The 20,013-nt window shown below is 37.8% G+C and overlaps 2 protein-coding genes across 2 annotated transcripts in view; both read right to left on the minus strand.

Annotated features, from left to right (window-relative positions):
• Positions 1-10,877, minus strand: part of phldb3 (pleckstrin homology-like domain, family B, member 3) — a 28,971-nt gene extending 18,094 nt beyond the window's left edge. The window contains exons 1-4 of the mRNA XM_079240812.1: positions 10,625-10,877; positions 1,063-1,218; positions 770-880; positions 254-391 (exon numbers count right to left, since the gene is read on the minus strand). Of these exons, the coding sequence (XP_079096938.1) occupies positions 254-391; positions 770-880; positions 1,063-1,209 (396 nt within the window). The 5' untranslated portion in view covers positions 1,210-1,218; positions 10,625-10,877. The remainder of the gene's footprint in view (positions 1-253; positions 392-769; positions 881-1,062; positions 1,219-10,624) is intronic.
• Positions 10,878-15,528: 4,651 nt separating this feature from the next.
• Positions 15,529-18,679, minus strand: ethe1 (ETHE1 persulfide dioxygenase). Its single transcript, XM_079240269.1, has 7 exons — positions 18,543-18,679; positions 17,660-17,804; positions 17,002-17,150; positions 16,656-16,785; positions 16,287-16,376; positions 15,881-15,997; positions 15,529-15,721 (listed from the first exon to the last, which is right to left on the minus strand). Exons 1-7 carry the CDS (start codon positions 18,573-18,575, stop codon positions 15,675-15,677), a joined length of 711 nt encoding a protein of 236 aa, XP_079096395.1. The 5' UTR covers positions 18,576-18,679; the 3' UTR covers positions 15,529-15,674.
• Positions 18,680-20,013: the final 1,334 nt, after the last annotated feature.

Below are 20,013 nucleotides of genomic sequence, written 5' to 3' on the forward strand. Positions count from 1 at the left end.
TAAACAAAAAAAATAAAAAATAAAATAACAGCCCGTAGCACTTCATGGAAGGACCTGCATCCAACTGGACAGTCCACTAGCATCTTCCTACGATGTCCTCTACTGTTTGATTTCATGCTTGTGTTGTTCTCACTCATATGTAAGTCGCTTTGGATAAAAGCATCTGCTAAATGACTGTAGAATAGAATAGAATAGAATAAGAAACTGCGAACACAAAGAGATTTCAAGAAAAGCGCTGCTGTTGATCACTTACCTTGAGTCTGTCTGTGCGTTTGTGCTTCTCTCTTTGTGTGGCCTCCTGTTTCAGCGTTTGCAACTTCTGTGTGTGTTTCAGTAACTGCTTCTTCTCTGTCTGCAGCTCTCCCTGCAGCAAAGCGATCTCCAGCTGCAACTGAGAGGACAGAAGATGTGACTGAACTGAATCATACTGACCAGACTCTGAACAAGTCAGAAGTATGCATTTTTTTCATCATGACTGCGCTGGTCTTGGACTCTGCATGGTGTTTTGGAGACTTCAGCAGAAATAATTTAAATGTTCCTTAGAAAAGTTTGACTCAGATTTAGTTTGTTGAACCTGTAAAATGTTCAGCCTTTTCTTCTTGGAGAACTGCTTGAAACTAGTTGAATTTTTAGTTGCAAATAAACACTCACAGATTGTTCTTATCGGCCACGTTTTAAGCAAAACCAGGATAACTCAACTTCTAAAATGTGATGTTATCAGAGAATCTGATGATTATGTGCTCAACTAGATGACGTCTAACATTCTCACCTCAATCTTCAGTTCTTCCTTCTGCTGGTTGATCTCTGTGATGCGATGTTGGAGCATTGAGGGCGAAGGCAGGACCTTCAAGGAGCCCACCTCCAGCTTTTTAATGCAAGACTGGCAGAAATGGAAGAAAAAGCAGCAAAAGTCATCACAAGCAAATTGTTCAGTTTCAAGCTGATGATTCAATGTTTTAACTGCGTCCAAGAATCCCCTTCTTTTCTTGGTGAAAAAAAAAAACAAAACAAAAAAAAAACATCTATATCGTCATCTGTAGCAGCTTCATCTCACTCATTTACCTTCTCGCTCTCTGTGCTGCTGCTTTCTGTGTCTGACTCTGCCCCTGAAGAGGCGGGACTCTGACCTCCAGCCACTCTGCTGATCCATGGCTGCTGCAGACCTTGCTGCCACTGGCTCCTGGAGTTTTCCATGTTATGCTGGGGCATTTCTAAAGGCTAAACCAGAGGAGGTAGTTAATAGTAGGGGGGTTGAGAGAGAGAGGGGGGGGGGGGGGGGGGGGGGTCATGCTGACTGGCTGACTGTAGTGAAAATTGTGGTAATTTAATCTGCAGCACGGCTGAAAGCATATGGGGCATCAGGTGACAGTTCAGTGAGTAGATATCACAGTTGAGTAATACAGCATGAGCACTTTAAAACACAGAAATCCCCTCAGGCTTCCAGAAAACAGGCTGTGGCAGAGAAAACACCTCACTATAAAGTGAAAACGACAGCAAAAAGAGGGAAACGAATTCAAGATGTGGGAGGTGGTTTGTGGTTGTGTCTCGGGGTCTCTGCTGCGCGTCACGCCTGTGTCCACACGCAGCCTTTTGGATGCTTTGATGTGTACAGCAGGAAGACAATATATGACAAACGCTAGATACTTTGAAGTTCTGTTATATTGTACTTATTGTTTTGTCTCTCACATTCATGCGGGTTTGTCAAGAAGAACGTCATTATTTACACTGTTTACCAAGTTCTACATCAAAGTGCTTCCCAACATTCAGGAATATCTCCACCTACAGGCCCTTTCACCCTCATTTATGTGGTTTCTCTGCACACAAAAGCGTGCACATCAGCAGAAATACACACATATGCTTAAACTAAAACTATTTTGTGGTAAAATACTTTTGATTCTTCTCATTCAACCATTTTCCCACCATTCTTCCTCACCCTCCTTCTGTCCCTCTATCCATACCTTATTAGGGCTGCAGGGACTGAAGGTTGAGTGGAAGAACAGAGATAAATATACAACTGAGATATGAGCGAAGGCTTCCAAACATTGACTGGCACACTGGCGTTCAGAGAAAGAGACGGGGAAAAGACAGGAAGGCATGGACAGAGAGAGAGAGAGAGAGAGAGAGAGAGAGAGAGAGAGCAGAGAACAGCGGGAAGTGAAGTATTTTTTCTTTGTAAAGAGCTCAATATGTAAAATACAATTATTCACACCAGTTTGTACCGTGATGTTCACAGCGCACTAGTACATGTCATTATTAAAAGAAAATCTATACAAATAATGCTTAGGTAATTTTATATATACATATATACAATTATAAAGGAGCATTATGGACTATGACAGCTTTCCAAGCCGTTTCCAGTTAGAATACCCAATATTCCACACTAATACACTAAAACAATGCAGATTTTCCAATGAAATATTTAGTAACAGTGCAGACATATAATTCAAATAAATGAGTTCATGTCGCTACATGTGGAAATCATGTCCAGTTTTATACGAAAAAAATTTAAAAAAAAAAAAAAAAAGCACTTAGTGGTTATTTATCTCATTTTCCTACAAATATTTCTTTTACAACATTTTACAGTTTCAGGTGCATGTCAATCGAGTTAAATAAAAGGTGGCCCATAAATAAAAAGGAATAAACCCAGTGTGGCAAAAGCCATGCTTGCACATTTTGTCCCGCAGATCATGAAGCAGGTACTTTCTTCTATTTCTGTTATAGGTCTCATTTAAGCAACTTTTGAATCGGTTTAAAAACACTCACTGTATATAAAAGTATGATGACTGTGGTTTCAAAAATCACAGAAGGTATTTAAGGGCGACAGAACCACATTTCTGTAAAGATCAACACAAACTACACCAGAGTCCATGATCCAAAACGCTTTCTACAGTCTCATCGCAACATATCTGCACTGATCACCAATATTTTCTGCTTTGCTCTGTGATCGTCTGCTGTACAAAAGAAGCTATTGACTTCTATTAAAAGTAAAAGAGTTTCACGATAAGTTCTATCATTATCTGAACATCAGTGCAAGTGTTTGACCTCCAACTAAAGTCCAGTCAGATACCCTATCAACACTGGAGCCGAAGACAGGAATCCAAGAGTAAAGTCCATGTGAACATACTGGTTTGTTCAAACGCAGCAAACAAAAAGGCTGAACAAATACTGATGTGATGCACTGGTGGTAAAAGAAAGAAAGCAGATGCAGGGAAAAAAAAATAGGGCAAAGTTTAGCCTTCGAGCCAGATCAAAGAACAAAACACAGTTTTGTGCCCAAAAATAATTAAACTTGATTGCAGGGAGGGGAGGCCTCTGGAGAATAAGATAGGAGAAAGAAAGTGAGCCGATCCCGTTCCGCATGTAGTACACATGTCTGCACATTATGTAAGCAAACAAGACATAACCATCAGCTCTAAAAACAGATCATATTAGATGCAAAACACACTGTAACGGTGATCAATTTAAAGGAAAATCAACAACAACCAGCAAGTGCGACAGAAACACACACAGAGCAACACAACAAGCAGAGACGAGAGGAATGCTTCTCATGTCATATTATCACCATGTGCTCACATCAGCAAAGTCTTATCACTAATTCTTTCACTGAGAGGCTCCAGTGGAGCTTCAAACATCTCCATTTATATGAACTGATCAGTCTCAGCTTCTCCGTATACACAAGTCAGTCAATATTCAGTGTTTGCTGCTGCATGAGAGGAGTGACTCAGTCCAACAAATTGGATTTTATCAAGAACATTTTCTTAGCTGCTACTCCATGTTGTTTGCTTCCTAACAGAATAAGACTCCTGGAAAGTGGAAAATCATTATATATAACAATCACATTTTACTTTCAGATACAACTTCGGCTTGCAGCAATGATGAAAACATATCAAGATAAAATTCTGTTTGTGCTGCATTCTGTGCTGCCGTCTCATCCGCTTCTCTCTTATGAATCTTTTTTTCTGACAACAGAGCTCCTTTCTTGCATCTCTCCAAGCTTTGCTGTGAGTAGTTGTGCTCAAACTTAGAGGTAAAAAAAAAAAAAAAGAGCCTTTGGTCAACGTTTACACTTTGAGGAGTTTGATGAGAAACCAGACATATGAGTTTCTTTTTAATGCTTTACCAGCTGCAACATCCTGGTGCATCAGCAATGTTTACATGTTTCTCTCAGTCACGTTTAGTCAAGTCACCACTTTTTGGGAACTCTTTAGAGTTTTATGAGCCTCTTTTCAATGATTACCCAGAATGCTAAGGTTCTGTTGCATTACGTTGTTAAATAATCATCAAAAACCAATACCAGAGCAGTTTGAAATGAAATTTTTCTGACTCAGTTTTATGCACAACAACGTTTTTCATGTAAACGTTTGGGCGTAATACTGCCGTGAAGTACCCAGTGTTTCCAGCTTGTCCCGTAACACCATTTTGCTTTATAGTTTTACAACATTGCAGAAAATAAAGTGTACAAATAAAGTTTATTTTTCTTTTTTTTAAAAATGTGACAAAAAGAGAAAGGAAATGGAGAAAAAGAGATAAAGTGTTTGAGCAAGAAACAGAACAATATTAAACATCGGCTTAACTGTTGGGGAGAGCTTAGAAAAATCCAGAATGGCTGATAGAACAGCAAACTCTGCATCCATCTGTGAGTAATAACTGATTAGCTCTCTTATTCTGAGTCATTTTTGCTTTTCTTAGCTGGTTCTGATGGTACAGATGCTGATCTGTTGGTCAATAATTATGAAAATTATATCATTTCTCCATGAAAACTACTTAAATGTTCTGCATCTTGGCTAAAAATAACATCTGAAACCCCAGTGAGCCTTCTGGTCACTTTCAGACCAACATACGACTCAGTTCTTCTCATGCTAAATGGCTTGGTTAGTGTATCTAAACTTCATGTGGAAGTCTTGGAAACTCGCAGCTCATTGTAGTCCATTTTGTAGTCCATGACAATATAAATTGAGCAGCATATTTATTCATTTTACACATTTTCTACATTCAAAATATCTTAAAAAGAAAAAAATAAAAGGGAAAAGAAAAAAGAAAAAAATTACAAATAAAGCTTTTGTCTTTGTGTTTGTTAGTCATAAAATATGCAGCCTTATTATACCTTATTAACCTCATACTCATGGCTCCACAGTGTTGGTGGTTACGCTTTTATTTTTCTTGGCCTCTGCACCATGTCAATTAATCCAGGTGTGTGAGTGAGGGGGCGGAGTAATAAGATATTATGGTAGGGGTGTTCAGTCTTACAACATTGGGGGTGTTCATTTTGTAACCTACCTGCACTGTGAACTGTATACAGTCAGTCAGATGTTGACTCGTCTTATTTCTTGCTCTAACATTGTCAGCATGCATTTCTTTGATGCATCAGCATTCACACCCAAACAACCACTACTTGTGTTTAAAATGGCTAGTATGTTGGTATCCAGTTGCTGGCACGTGATGCGGTATGTAAAATGAAACTTGGCTGTAAAATGACACAGTGCCCTAAAAGCAACAGTTGTAAAGTGCAGTTTATCAGCCTCAAGACACTGCTGTGCAACGGCAGCTCCAGGAGAGTATAAAAATCTCACTGTGCCACCAAAACAAGTCAGAAAAGCATATTTTTAGGTCAGAAAGTTAAATTGTGTTACTTTAATGCTAATAAAATAACTGTGATTGATTAAGCAATATTAAATGACCCACATCGCTAATACAAAACCATTGTCTGCTGTACACACCATACATCAGTTACTACAGGTATTCAGCTTTGTTTTGAGCAGCATCTAATGTTCTTTAGCTTATAGCCTCATGTAGCGATAAAAAAGCAGACAACATGAATTTGGTGCGTTCACTTGTTTATACTTCTGCACTCAAATCACACACTGTTAAAAGTAATGAAGAGCTAAATTTGTAAAAAAAATCTTGTAAAGTCTAACGCCCAGGCAAAGGAAACTTGATAATGTCATGACGATTTAATAAACTAAACACTGAAGTGCCTCTTTTACATGTTTTGTACTTTCCCATCCTTCAACTATACTAGTTTTTACAGTGTATCATTGTGTTATCAGAATATTTCTGCTGCTAAACATGAAGCTAATCATTTCAAGACTGACTAAATGATGGCAGCAAAAACACACTGTAAAACTCTGAAATGACCTTGCCCCTCGTCCGGACCCCTCATTGTTGAGTAGCAAAGTATTATGTACACAAAACCAAAAAGTCAACACTGACAACAGCTATATTCCACTGGCCATGTCCAGTACAAAAGAGCTCTAACGATGGCATGCCCTGTGTGGGTGTGAATGCTGATTACAGCCTGTCACCAAGCATTCAGCAAAGAGAACTATAGGGAAACATGTCACAAGTGGAACATGTGAGCATAACTGCCCTGTAAAGAGGCATTATAAAGTACATCCCAAATTAATCCACACAAGCTTACAGGTCAAGTCATGTAGTTCGGCTAAACAACAGATACAATTAGTTTTATAATAACTACAAATTGTTCTGATGGTTGCATTGGATATTTCAAAAATAGCAGGAAAACAAAGCAACACAACATCAGAACGGTCTACATGAATAAACTTTTTTAAATAAGTGACAATGAAAGTAAGAAACCAAACTTTTGGAAATGAAAGTGAGCTGACTCAGCCTGATGGGAACTAATCCCTGGGTTATCATGAACTTTACATTCATGCAGCAGACATAAAACAGTCGTGTCAAAAAGTAAACTAACACGGTTTCAGTTCTCAGGTTTTACATATTGGGTAAAAAAATTAAAGCTATCTGGTCTTTTTCAAGTATTAAATTAGATAAAAAAGGCCCCAGATCAACATAACAAATGACATTATGTGATTAAAACTATGTAAAATGAAAACTATGTAAAAATGAAAAGTTGTGTATATAGATATGGGACTATTTTTAAAAGAAAATAACTTGAAATAATCATTTCTGTATCAAATAAAAAGATCAAAAGGTTTTACATTTCCATTCTTAATAATAAAATTCCAACAACATGAGAACAAAGTTTGTTCCTCTAAAATCTCCGATCAACACTGATTGAGTTTCTAAACAACTAAGACTAAAGAAAGGAATAGAAGATATTAAACATCATAAATAATGACATCGCATAAATAAAGAAATAGCAAAGTGGAATCGGCACGAGCTGTACGATGTTATTATTCAACCTCGTGGTTGTAGGAAGATTCTCGTCAACTCCACTTTCCAACTTTGCTTCATTTTATTGAGATTTATAGGTAGCTTGTTTGCTGCAGTGTTTTGAGATCATAGTCCTGCTCATGACCCACTTTTAGGCAAACTAAGTGCTGGACAGACAGCCTCCTGTTTGACTCTGTGTTTTTATACAGCAGAGGTTATGGTTGACTCAAAAACTACAAAGGTGTCCAGATTCTGTGTTTGCAAGTGAAGCCTAATCATCACTCCTCCACCACCGTGCTTGATAGTTAGTCCAGCGTGTTTGTTATGTTCTTCTCCAATTGCATATTACTTCTGTATTTGGAATCAGTTCTTGTCAAATAAATATTGTCAGAGTGTAATATATATATACATATATATATATACATATATATATATATACATATATATATATATATGTATATATATACATACACACACTACCTGTCAAAAGCTTGGACACACTTTCCCATTTAAATACTTTTAGCTCAATAACAGATTTGAAATCACCATATCTTTATTGTATAAATAGATAATGGTGTGTAAATGTACCTTTCCTCTTTCTTCTCTGCAAACAGACACAGAAATCAATTGACTTACCACTGTTTTTGATCTGACTGTTTATCTATCCCCCTGAACAAAGAAAGCCAACACACTGGTGAAATGCTGACGTGTCCAATGGTAATAAAGTCTTAATATTAATTATATTTGTGCAATGAACATAAATTAATGTGAAAGTACACTTATTTTGCCAACTCAAAGCAAGCAGAAATTAAATTGTAAATGGGCATTCAGGCAAAGTGCACCATCATTGTAACAGACTAAATATGGTGGACTACCCTGAAGCGACCTCTGCATGTGGCTCCTGCTGGTTCTGTGCAGAGGACCAGGAAGCTGTCAACGCAGTACAAGTTTGTGAGCAGGCAGAGCGGATGACAGTATAAAGACCTGGCTGTCACCCAGCTGCTACTGCGAGACTGTAAAAAAGTGGCAAATCCTGCCCAACACCTGAGTGGTAATGTATGACAGCAGCACTGATGCAGCGACAAAACATCAGGAAAAGAGTTCGGCTATCACTTGGATATGTTGAGTTTTGGCGTAGGTGTTACACTAGCAGTTATCTTCAATCCCTTTTTGACAAAAGAAAAAACAACAGGTGCTGCTTTCATTGCTTTTAATAGCACTCGTGGCGCTATACAAATAAAGTTGATACAAACTGCTTTTTAAATTTAGCTGAACCCACAAACAAAAACTGATTAAGTCCTTTCAATGCTATAATTACCGTATCTACTCGCTGACGTCGGCTATATTTCCTCCCAAGCAACAACACTAATACTACACCATAGTCAGACAGGATTAGACTGTCCTGTAGAACGGTGGTTCTCAAACATTTTGAGCCATGATCCCCAAGATAACATGCATTGGTGTTCAAGAAGCCCGTCCCTATTCCATGCAGTGACTGAATGATTACATGTCTGAAATATCAAATGGGTTATATTGCAACCATACTCTAAATGTAAGGCTTGAAAACTGTCAAAGTCTTCATAACAAATGAAGATCCACAACATAAATCCACTTTTCTTGTGGATATGAAGCCAAATTCTTCTTTACATTGTGTACAACTTTGTTATTTATGTTTAAATGTGTTAAAAAGTCAAGGTTCTCATTTTACAGATTTATTTATGTATTAATAGTTTACTTTCAACAGTCCTATTAAAAATCCAAAATGTATTTGTTAAATATAAGCTATGTAGTTTTTTTACAATTATCTGAAATTATGTTGCAACCTCAATGGACGTCCCAACCCCCAGTTTGAGAGCCACCGCTGTAAACTACCCTTCAGGTTTTTTTGGAATTTAGAAAATCTTTTTTTTGCACTTGTCCAAAGTATATCAGAGTAATGTAAGAAAAACATTTTAAATAGCTGCTGCACAAGTCACCGGTATGTACTACTCTCTGCAAACAAGTTTTGTTGTTGTTAGCTGGTTACTGTTATGATTTATATTTATGTTGATGGACATGATTCAGTTCTATAAACTTAATGAGATGTCTTTAAAGAAATCTCTCTTAATCATAGGATGGGCTATGTGATTTTTTTTCAGAGGAAAACATTTGAAAGACCAAATAAACAAGTCCATCCTCCTTTCCCTCCTGACCAGGATAAGGGCAACTTAACCCGGCCTGGCATGAACATGAAAGGAGAAGGCTGTGGTCATCGAAGTAACTGTTTTGGGTTTGTTTTTGTTGTCGTTTGTGGGTACTAAGAAAATAATGATGGTCACACTCAAGCTGATTCTATAATGACCAGATATAATATTTCAACCTGAAAACCTTAGGTTGAGTAATTACATTAATTCTTGCTGAATTCCTACTATTGTGCATGCTTGATCACCGTCACATGATTAACTGAGAGAGCTTGAAACTAGACCATTTTAATGTTATAAATAACACCCAGCACATGTTTCCCAGTAAGCATGTAGTTGTAACCTTTCAGGTATATATTAAATATCACAGAAAGGTGCAAGAGGAGCTAACTTTCTGTCTAAAGGCCACAAATGCAGCTACCTGTGTGCTTAAACAGAAGCTACATGACAATAAAAGCCCTGATGGAATTGTTTTGTTTTGTTTTTTTTAGTGGCGGACTTAAGCGATGATGTGTGAAAATATCTTGGGGTACTCATCATTTCTTAACCTGCCGCTATGCACTAACTGTACTGACAGAAATTCCTTTGGACTGAGTATTACAGTAGGAATTGTGAAACAAGAAAAGGGTGATCCATTAATGACAGTCTAGGACACAGGGCTCAGACACAGATTTGTCCAATGGCAGCAAACATGAGGTGTGTGTGTGTGTGTGTGTATGTGTGTGTGCCTGAGAGGAATGGAAAAGCCAAAGGCAAAAGTCCCCAGACAGCAAATCCTCCCGATCTCCCACCCACTCTGTTTACCTACTGTGAGATGACAGAAGGATAATAGGCCAGATATGCCATGGTCTTTATAAACAAAGTAAAAAAAAAAAAAAAAAAAAAAAAAAAAAAAAAAAAAACCCTTAAACTTCTGGTATTGTCACGGGACAAAGTTTAAAAAGAGAAATAGAAGAGAGTTAGTTAGTTTTGAGGGTGTCTTATTGGGGCAAAAGTGAGATGGAACACGAAATGACAGCATCAGCCTACTTCACCATTAGCTCCATCTCTATCAAGTCCTGTTCAATAAACGCATCCAACATCAGAAAGTTGCATCAATTCCCTACTTTATGGTGACAGCAAAGATTAACAGAGGACCCTCTCTGCAGCAGATGGGCTTTAAATGTCTCATGCAAGCAGCAACAACACTCGTGTTTCAGATCTGAAGTTTAGCACGTCGTGCTTTCAACGGTAACTGTTAAAGTGTGGTGTTGCGTTTGAGGTCTGCTGACCTAAATAAATTAAAAAAAAAAAAAAAAAAAACATCTTACCTGGAAGACTTGTTCCAACGTAAAAGGTGAGACCTTGTATTCATAACAGGCATAACCAAACAAACCTGCCGGCGAACCTCAACTTAGCGAACTTTTTAAGGTCGTTTCACTTTCACGCGCACCAGATGCTTCAACCTCAGAGGTTTTGTTGTGAGGTTGACAGTTGCTTTGTTGCTCTTTTCTGCTCTCCTTATCTTTCCTGGTTAAACTGAATCCCTCCCCAGAGAAAAGACAGATCAGCGCGAGCGTTTTCGGCGGCGTCAACAGGTGAGACTGCGCTGAAATCACGCGGAGGAGCGCGACGATGGAGGCGGGTACTGACTCACAGTGCGTGCGCGCGTGTGTGTGTGTGTGTGTGTGAGAGAGAGAGAGAGAGAGAGAGAGAGAGAGAGAGAGAGAGAGAGAGAGCAGGCTGGTTTGGACAAGCGGACAACTCATGTGACGCTTTGCAGCCGATAAACTTCACACCGCGGGTTTTTTTGTGTGCTGTGCAGGCTGCACAGTTCAAGTCCAGCACTGAAACGGGATTTCTATTCTGGGAACTGGAGCGGGGCTCTCTTTGTGGAGTCAACCGGGCTCACCGCCAACTAGCTCTGAAGTTGAGGCAATGAACGCTCCCATGGGAATACTATTAAAGTGAGACATCTAACACTGAACTTGTAAAGTCGTTGTAACGCCATCTTCTGAGCAGCATGGCTGGATATATTAAGGGCCATGGAGTAAAAACATTTTGGGCCCTTTAACACACTCATAAAGCGCTTTAGCATGGACCCCTGTGCATTCACAACCCCTTAAAAATATGAAAAATCTTGCCTCAGCACAGTTGAAGGATGTTCATTTACCTTTTTGTATTTTAAAATTAATAAATGCATTTATTTAAATGAGCATATGAACCAAAACACACATTTTGCAAGTCTTTGTACTTCCTTTGGCTGCTATGATAGTTGGAATTCTTTCAGGTGTTGACTTAGAAAAACAAGTTGCACCAGTCATGTCACTGAGTTCATATGTTTTCTTGAAGACAAATTTGTGCACTCTTTGCACCGTGCATGTACTGTCACCCTGAAAACTGACATCATCATCATCAAACCTCTTTTTGACTGATGGAATATGGAAAGTGTCCAAAGTCCCCAATATTATTTGTGCATTTACAGTATATTTAATGACTACTATCCATGTCCCCTGGTCCTTTGCATCAACCCTCTATAATCAAACGCCATCTTCAAGACATGTGTTTATTATCATACAGAACAGATTATGTGTAAAGTGAGCAAACATTTACTACCAGTCAGCATGTTAATATTTCAGCCAGAGAGATGTGAATCATAATTTACAGGGAAACACAAACTTCAAAATGCATTTGGTGGGAACCAAAGGTAGTGTTAAACTGACATGGGCTGGGGAACAAATAAAGGCACTGTCCAAATATTTAGGAAATTATATGAAAACATTATTATTATTATTATTATTATTATTGTCATGCATTGGCCTGCCATTAGTTATTCGCTTTCTTTCTTTATTCAGACTCTAGGTCCATTAAAAAACAAAACAAAAAATACAGACATAAATATTTAAAAGAGACGTGTGTACCAGTGCTTCCACATAGCAGACAGTATTATTATTATTGACAATATTGTTCCTATTGTGACATTATTATTCTAATTATTACTTTTATCATTCATCCAAGGATCTTTTAATATTATATGAGTGTAACATAAAATTCATATGAGGTAGTTAATGGTGGAAGGTAAAAGGGCAGGACTGAATAACCGCTGACTAATGTACTCTTTTTGGAGAAAGATTTTTTTTTTTTTAAATAGTCCTTTGTTTGTTTTCTGTCTTATGTCCAAATAAACTTTCTGTTTAGTTCACTGATTGTTGACTTTTGCCTATATTCGTCAGGTAGTCATATTTCTGTTTTATTGGACCTGTACTAAGGTTCTGAAACCGTCTCCTTGTCCGATGCAGATTCATGACTCTTCAGTAAATATAACTTTCATTTAACTCTTTAAGGTCCTGGTCTACCGTTTAGTAGAAGTAAATTTGCAGTGACAATGATGCCTGGGCCATCTCTACCAATCGGTTTGGGTATGTAAAACCCAAACTAAGTTTTATATTACTACTCTTTAAAAAATGCATAGAGACATATTTCACTGGCCTTTTCTTGGTGTGGATTTTCATCCGCAGTTCAGGACTGTGTCTCTTCAACCGACTGTTACTTTGTTTCTGTTTGTTTTTCTGTTTAAGTGCTAGTGATGGTTCACATTTGGCATTGTCAAATACTTCTGCTACTGTGCATTCTTATTACTGTGATTGTACTAGATAGTGTTGGTGACTTGGCGATTTAGTGATTTTTTAAAAAAATCAAAAGAAAAAAAATGGGCTGTTTCATTAGATTGCACTTCTGTTCCCAATCAGGTTCTTAGGAAATGTTTTCAGACGTGCAGCAAAGCTCTGGACCTTTATCAGACGTTCACACAGAGAAGGGCTGCGTGTAAATGCAAGTGTCTGAATCAGACTAACCCGATAACATTTTAACTTTACCCTTTGGCTTTCTGTGTGTAATCCGGCGAGCCCATGTGTGTGAACTGAGCAGATAATTGTGCAGATAATTAACAGCTTGTGCATAAAGTGTGTTTATGCAGTTTCAATTATATAACTGGCTTTGGATCAGAACAAAAATAAATAAAATGATGTAAAGAAAAGATTATTTACCATTTAAGGGAATTTAGTCCTAAACTGCAAAGCAGTCTAACAATTCTAGGTACAGTTCTATGTTGATAGGAACAATTGTTGGCTTGGGTGTAACAGAATAATAATTTGTCTTAATTAATGGGATTTCAGAAAACACTAGAAAATTCAGAAGTCATAAAAAATCTCAAATAAAAAAAAAAAAAAAACCGTTTGATTGCTTACTGCATTGTGTATGATATGAGCCTGTAATGAGATAGCTTTTCAACAAGAGCTCGTCCATCTAAATTTTGCTCATTGTTGTCATTGCTGCTTCTGACATGAGTAAAACCAATAATATTACTTTAAATAATTATATTACCTTTAAATAGTCATGTTACCTTTAAATAGTTATGTAAATTGGCATCAGGTGGTGTTCCAGGGACTTGAGAGGCCTCTGGGAAACCAGTCTCTCTGCCCATTTTGTAATCCGGCTTAGTGTATGTTCAAGTGTTGACTTCCATTTAAGATTATGATCATTAAGGCAGTAAGTTGTGTGCACATATATAATAAAGTTACATAGCACTCCTAAATCACATACCTTGACCTCAATAGATTAAAATACAATAAATATTTACTAGCATGTGCTAAAATGTGACTTCTTGATATGTTTAAAAAATTACAGTAATGTTAATACTGCAACTTAAAATCCCACAAATAATGCTAAATGAGCACCACAGAAACAATAAAATGACTGGTCTCCAAGGTCCCTCTGGCAAAATCTACTCTTCTCACTCAGGACTTTATCACCCCAGCTGGCCTCTTTCCAGTTCTTTCTGAATGAGCTGATAGTGTAATAGATTCTTTCCAGTGACATGTGGCTGGCATGGGAGAAAATACGCTGCAGGTTCACCGTGGCACAGAGTAAGTGGGCTGTGAGAGCCTGAAAGGGGGGGCTGGAAGATGGCAGACAGACTGGATGAAAGGACAGCTGGCACATCGCATCTCAACAGCAAAACAAAATAAAGAAATAGGATTATTTGACACAGAACTACACATACAAATAACTTCGGCTTGAGGTGAAAACAACCTTTCACGCCCTGTTTTGAAGAAAAAAACAATGCTGGTATCTGTCAGCAAGGACACTAGGTGAGACAGAGGGGCTGACAGTGACAGCTGGTAGATGGTTTGTGTGTGGGGAGGTTAAAGGTATCAGCTTGCATCAGACCAGGAAACACCCACCTATAGATAACCTTTTTTCTAGCCTACTTTTTTCTTTTATTCATAACCTATACATATTGTGAGAGAATCAGGGCCTCAAAAGGTTTTAACTTTTATTTTGGATGATGAGGCCTAATGATCAACTCTTTTTCAGGGCATAAACTCTCTCTCCACATGAACAGAAGCCATTAATATTCTGGTTTTCGCCTTAAGTGCTCTTTTAAAACACTCCACAAGTAAAGACTGTTTCACTTAAAGACAGTTTTATACTGATATTCCCCCTAAAAACAGCTTACAATCACATGTGCAGGTTTCTGTGGCTGAGTCAGAAGATTCCACTCCCAATCAGACTTGTTTTACTCGCCCATGAGCTGACAAAAACAAGATGAGCGCAGTTTATTCAGGAAATTTGAAATGTGGAAGCAGATTTCTACTTTGGGCCTCCTTTTGAATACAATGCATATTTTAATGAGATCTTCTTGCTTATTGCATGAAGGAAATGATGCAGCGGGATGACAGGTTTTCAAATACTGCAATAGAAACTACTGAACCGTCACTGAGTTTGAATGCAAATTGTGTCGATTTATTTTCCTGCTATGCAAACAGGCACTGGTTGGTAGCACTCTAAGTGCAGAATGTGTGTGTGTGTGTGTGTGAGTGTGTGTGTATTCTTGGCCTGGGGGAGGCAAGAATCAATGAAAAGGCCATGTGGAAGAAGTCAGCTGTCCCAGTAAAGCATTCACGAATACTAAACCAAACTTTGAATAGAAAATTCCTATTTGAGCTTCATTAGTTTCCAGCTACATTCTGCAGTTTACAATAACACAACTGAACAAGCTAAAGAATATTCACAATTAACTCAAGTACAATGCAATGAGGAAAATGTATCTAGTGTTTTTATTTATGTACTACTATTATTACTCTTTTTAACATTTAAAGTGAACATTTTTATTTTAACAATCATAATAACCTCATTAGCTGCAGATAAGATGATAACAGCTATTCAAATGGGTACCTTTACATTTACAAAACCACAGTTAAAGCACTTAGTGGTAAACAGTTTTGGTTAATATCAAAACAGATATATTAAGATTAATTATTCTCTCAATGTCAGTGTTTGTTTTTATTGTTTTTTAGAATGCTCTCTTTAGCAGGACACTCAAACTTCATGTACTCCACAAACCAGATTAGCAGGCACTGCAACATCTGCAAAGAAAGAGAGAAGAATACTTTACAAAACACATGGTGAGTAAATCTGTGCAGTCAAGTGGCACAGCCTTGACAATTTAATGGCATGGGAAATTTATAGTTGTGTTGGCTAACAGATGGGTGAGAGTTAGGTTATAAAATTAATTGTTTTGATACCTATCTTCCGCGGCCTGGGTAGATTTAGGTTTTTCATGATCTTCACAAACTCCTCCTTGCTCTTTGTCAAGCGGGGGTTAAACTTGCGCTCCTCGCCAACTGTGGAAACCATCCTACCTGATTCACGCACACACAATCACACAGGCCAACGTGACATCTCTGGTCGTTGTGATATGAATTTTTACCAAAACCCTTTTACAGACCAAAAAATAAATATCTGAACACAAGAAAAGTATATTGACATAGAAGGCACCAGGTACTGACACACATATTATGATTTAAAAAAAAAAAACTAGCAAAAAAAAGAAAGAAAAATCCTGGAGCTTCTTTTTTTAAAGTTGAATAGGCAGTAAAAATGAGAAAAGATACAATAAAAGGAATTTAAATGCATGAGTTTTCAGCCAACCTAAATAGTCATGTGCTGGGTAGATGAGGCACTCATCGGGCAGCGTGAAGATCTTTTGATGAACTGACTCATAGAGCCTTGTAGCACAACCTGAATATGAGAGAAAAAAAACACTGATTAAATATAAAAATAAATAGTTTCTTAAAGAAAAAAATATATACATAAAAAAAAATCACATTAATAAAATGTGTATATTCAGAAAATTGTCACCAACAGTCGACTGTAGGATGTAAATGACACCTGTTTTTAAAGCAACAGCGACCCCTTGTGTTCACTACATATTATTAAAAGAATCAAAGTTTTTACTTCAACATTTACAAGAAATCAGAAGTCCAGAAAAGCAATCACAAAGGGAAAATGTTTGCCTACCCTGCTGGAAGTCAGTCCTCCCACAACCTCTAATAAGCAGAGCATCCCCAGTGAAAGCCATGATCTGATCTCCTAATACCAGTGTTGTACAGCCATCAGTGTGTCCAGGTGTTTCTCTCACAACTAGAGACTAGAGGTGAGAAAAGCAACTATCAACTGAATGCATTTTAAATCCATTTGACTTAAACAGTTACACCTAAATGGCTTTGAATATTTATTGATCCACACAACATCTATTTCACATTATACACACGCAGATCCAAAGATTGAACATTTACAAAAATATCACATTAAATCAATTTATCCATCAAACAGAAGAAAAGCTTATGCTGTGTGTTCTGTTTACATGTCTCCCAAAAGTGATCTTGTACCCCTCTGACAAGTGGATGTCAGCAGAGGCACCACTGAACTTGGAGATGGCACTCTTCAGTCCAACCAGCCTTTTCTTCATCAGTCCAGTGCTTGTTATGTGGTCAGCATGGCAATGGGTGTTTACTATCAGAAGAAGGGCAAAGTACCCATCAGTTTATCAGTGGAAATTGTCCTGTTATCTTGTATATATAGATTTTACTGTAAGCATTATGTAAAATGCTGTGCTGTGTTATTATATGTTTCCTTATTAACTGAGATTATTTACTGGAGTGGTATGAAAGGGTTTTTCATGCTTTAGAAGAGAAAAGAGAAACAGACTGATTCCTGTATTTCTACTTAGTCTTGTATATTTCTATTTTGGGAAAAAAAGAAAGAATTGAAACTACAATCACTTCTCATCTGAGTCTTTGAAAAAAAATTCAGAGCACACGTAATGCACTTTATTGTAATCCAGGACTATAATAGTTGTCCTGAACAAAACTGCTCCAACTTTTTACGACTATAACCAGACTCTAACAACTTTTCTTATTGTCATTTGTCGCAGAATGCGTTGGTTTCCTGAGGACTAAACAATATCTCAGTGTTAAAACCGTAAATGCTTCTGTAAATGTATAACATTTATACATTTATACCTGCAACTATCAGGTTGAGCCCCAGTTCCTTGACAAGATTCAGGTCTCTGTCAAGGGTCTCCAGCACAGGATCAATGATGACAGCCTCCTTGGTGTCTGTGTCTGCAAGCAGGTAGGTGTAGGTGCAACTCTCCTTCTCAAAGAGCTAAACAAGAAATACAAGCAGGCATGACTTTGCAATAAAAACTAACGGTGATCAACACGAGAGAAGGATCATGTAATCCACATCCTTAGGGAGCATGTTTGTGTGAATTAAAGAGACAGAAAGAATAAGGAAAACAATAAAACATAATGATGCTGTTAAGCATTTTGAATGGTGGATCTTTTAAGTGAGTAAATGCCTTTCGTATACATTATGTGGATGTTATAAGGACACGTCTTGTTGAGAAAATAATCTCAACTCTAGATCTACTCACTTCCTTGTCATGGATCGCTTAAACATATCGCAAGTTTTATAGACAAAGTTGCCTGACTTTACAATGCAATAGAACTGTAAACTATCTATGTAAAGCACCACCTCAAAAATAGCTTTTGTCAGCTGCTGTAAAGCCATCTAACCCTATACAAAACAAACACCAAAGCGTTTCCAGCACTGCCACCATGATGCTGATGCTAAACAGATGGATCACAGAAAGGGATTGGTTTATTTGCAGTTCTCATAAAACAATAACCCTAAAAATAGTCCTTTTATCTTGTTTGACTCCATTTAAGCAAAGCAACAAACCAACAATAAGATACTGTACAGTAAGCTAAAGGCTAACTCCGTCACTTCCTGATGTAAATAGTTTACTGTAAATAAAATGCTCAACCATTTCTTAAAAACATGCTGCTTCAATGTCAGAAGTAAATAAACTGCATACGAGCAAAACTAAAGAAGACCTACTTGTCTGAAGAGAAGTCCTTGGGTCATCGCCATCCTGGAGCAATACGACCTTCTGTTAACTGGAAGCGGCACAAAAACAGAACTTACGCCCGGACAGAAGCGCCTCCTCTGGGCTACTATGCAACTCGAGCCCTCTGTGCTCGCGTTGAAATGAAGCTTTTGAGCTAGAAAGCGTTGAACAAGCTTCACCCTGCCTATGACCGAGCACATTCTCAGAAAGCATGTCGACAACCAGCAGCTTTATAGACGGCGCCTCTGAAGCTGCTCTGGTTCTTATCTTTAGATTGTTTAAGATACGTCTCATAAAGCAGCTCTGATGTAGTCGCCCCGCCAGTTATATTACTGTCACTCACTTATTTACAGCAGCTGTAATATTCCTACTCAAGGTTTTGGGTTATTAAGCAGCTATTGTTGAATTTGACCACGGATCTCGGATAAGACAACTTCCTTCACAGTTACGTCTTTAAAGCAGGTCATAGTTGGCATGCGCGCACCTACCGCGCGTGCTCAGAAAGCAGCAGAAACCCCTGAAAATGCTCTGAATCATTTGTGCTGTAGACATCATATATAAGTTTTTATGTACGGTATATGGTTTGTGTTGCTTTTTGTGTCATAAAAAATCGTTTGAGCTGTTGTGGTTCTGAAAATATTAAAACATTTTTACACGGTCAATGTAAAATCATTCAGTCCAAATACACTGTCCAAATTGAGCTAAATTAGTCTAGATCCTTTGTTTTGCAAAAAATAAAAAGTTTGTACTGCTTTGGTTTTTAAGAACGAGTTTATTATGTGGCGATGACGTCACACCCCTGTCAGCCAACAAAACAAAATCTGTTAACTAGAAAATAAGGGAATGGCATGTGTCAGAAATCTGCACTGCTTGAAACATGCGAGGTAAAGGAAGTTCAGTCAGACAGGAGATACTAGACGGGAATTTTAACTCAAAAAGATGAAAATGAAACGACTTTATGTGCACACCTTAACATCATGGTTACACTAAAAACTGAAATGTAATAAAGAAAACTGAACATGTATAACATTGAATAACCCTGGTAAGAATATTGAAAACAAGAATGTAGGAACATGATCAATAAAAATTGCACAAGTGGTATAATACATATTTAGTTGCAACAAAAAACATTTAACATACATGCACATATATATTTCTATATGTGTATTAACATACATATAACATACTTGCAAAGGAATTTGTCCATGGATGGATGACACCTGTCTTGACATCTCTACCCCACCCACTTACACTCAGTCTTTGGTGTACAAAGTAGCTTGTGTCCAGATCCTGGTGTTTTCTGATGCTGTCATGATGCCACCTTTCAGGTCATCACACATTTCCCAGGCACATGAAGCTCTTTTGTAGGATTACGCATAATTTCCAAGTGCATTGTGGGCGAAGCCATCCTGGTAAGCAATGATTGATCTGAGAGTAAATGTCTGTCCTTGCAATGCCAGA

The sequence above is a fragment of the Telmatherina bonti genome (genome assembly GCF_933228915.1).
Source record: "Telmatherina bonti genome assembly, chromosome: 5".
NCBI lineage: Eukaryota > Metazoa > Chordata > Actinopteri > Atheriniformes > Telmatherinidae > Telmatherina > Telmatherina bonti.